The following is a 1,145-nucleotide window of genomic DNA, read 5'->3' as shown; positions in this document are numbered from 1 at the left end:
GGATCCCAGAATACTTGTTGAATTATATTTCCTAAGAAATGCATAATAATTCAATGAATGTCTAATAATTTTGCTGTAAGTATATATTCCTTCAATTCTGGAGGCAACATGTCTAGATTCTAGTGTTGGGCTTAAATACTAGCTCTGATAATTGTTAGATGTGTAACCATAAATAAGTCATTAAACGTTTCCATACCACAGTTTATTTCTGTGCAGCATGAGAACATACTACTACACAAGTCATGGGATTTTATGAGCATGAAATGCCTCAATGTATGTGAAACATTTAGACCAGAGACTAGCAAGTAGCAATCACTTGTTATTTATTGCTTTTGATGATTTTAGATACTATAAACAACCTCCAAAAGGTAAAGATTTTTTATACATATAGTATATACAATACTACATATTAATACTATATATTATACTACATACTACATATTATAGTATAAAAATATAATCTATATATTAGAATGGAATCATTATACTATTTACTTCTAAACCACTTCATATATCCACACATTATACAAAGTACTCAGTGTGTGTGTGTGTGTGTGTGTGTGTGTGTGTGTGTGTTGTGTGTGTGTGTTTTACTGGGGATCAAAACCAGGGGCATTCTACCCATGAAATATACAATCAACCCTTCTTATTTTTTGATGTTGAATGTGCCACCATATCCAGCTAGACTTCTCACTTTCAACAATGGTAACGTAAGTACAAAAAGAACTGAGGTTGTGCCCATGTTCTCATGTTTTCTGATTTCTTAATATATTATGAGAACATAATACTACTTAAGTCATGGGATTTTATGAGCATGAAATGCCTCATAAATACATATATACATGATACATAAAATAATCCAAACGTATAAAGACTGATGTGTTGATATACTTAAAATTACATGCTTTCATATATGCAACTATTATTATGACCAATAGAAAAAGGAAAATATTGGTGCTAATTATAGCTTATTTTTCTATCTCTTTGTATATAAAGAACTACTGGAACCTTTCTGAGAAGCAAATGGATGGTAAAAATGGATCTTTTGTGACTGAGTTTATTTTGGTAGGATTTTCTGGGCCATGGGAACTTCAAATTTTCTTTTTTATGACCTTTTCCTTAATCTACGCTGCTACTGTGGTGGG

General features: G+C 31.3%; 1 protein-coding gene across 1 annotated transcript in view; it reads left to right on the top strand.

Moving 5' to 3' along the window:
* Positions 1–1,023: 1,023 nt before the first annotated feature.
* LOC308270903 (olfactory receptor 4L1-like) overlaps positions 1,024–1,145 on the top strand; it is a gene marked incomplete at both ends in the record, with an annotated part of 1,358 nt that continues 1,236 nt past the window's right edge. The window contains one exon of the mRNA XM_080707057.1: positions 1,024–1,140. Coding sequence (XP_080563183.1) covers positions 1,024–1,140 — 117 coding nt within the window. The remainder of the gene's footprint in view (positions 1,141–1,145) is intronic.

The sequence above is a fragment of the Muscardinus avellanarius genome (genome assembly GCF_963383645.1).
Source record: "Muscardinus avellanarius genome assembly, chromosome: 12".
Taxonomy (NCBI): domain Eukaryota; kingdom Metazoa; phylum Chordata; class Mammalia; order Rodentia; family Gliridae; genus Muscardinus; species Muscardinus avellanarius.
This window is presented reverse-complemented; position numbering and strand designations above follow the sequence as displayed.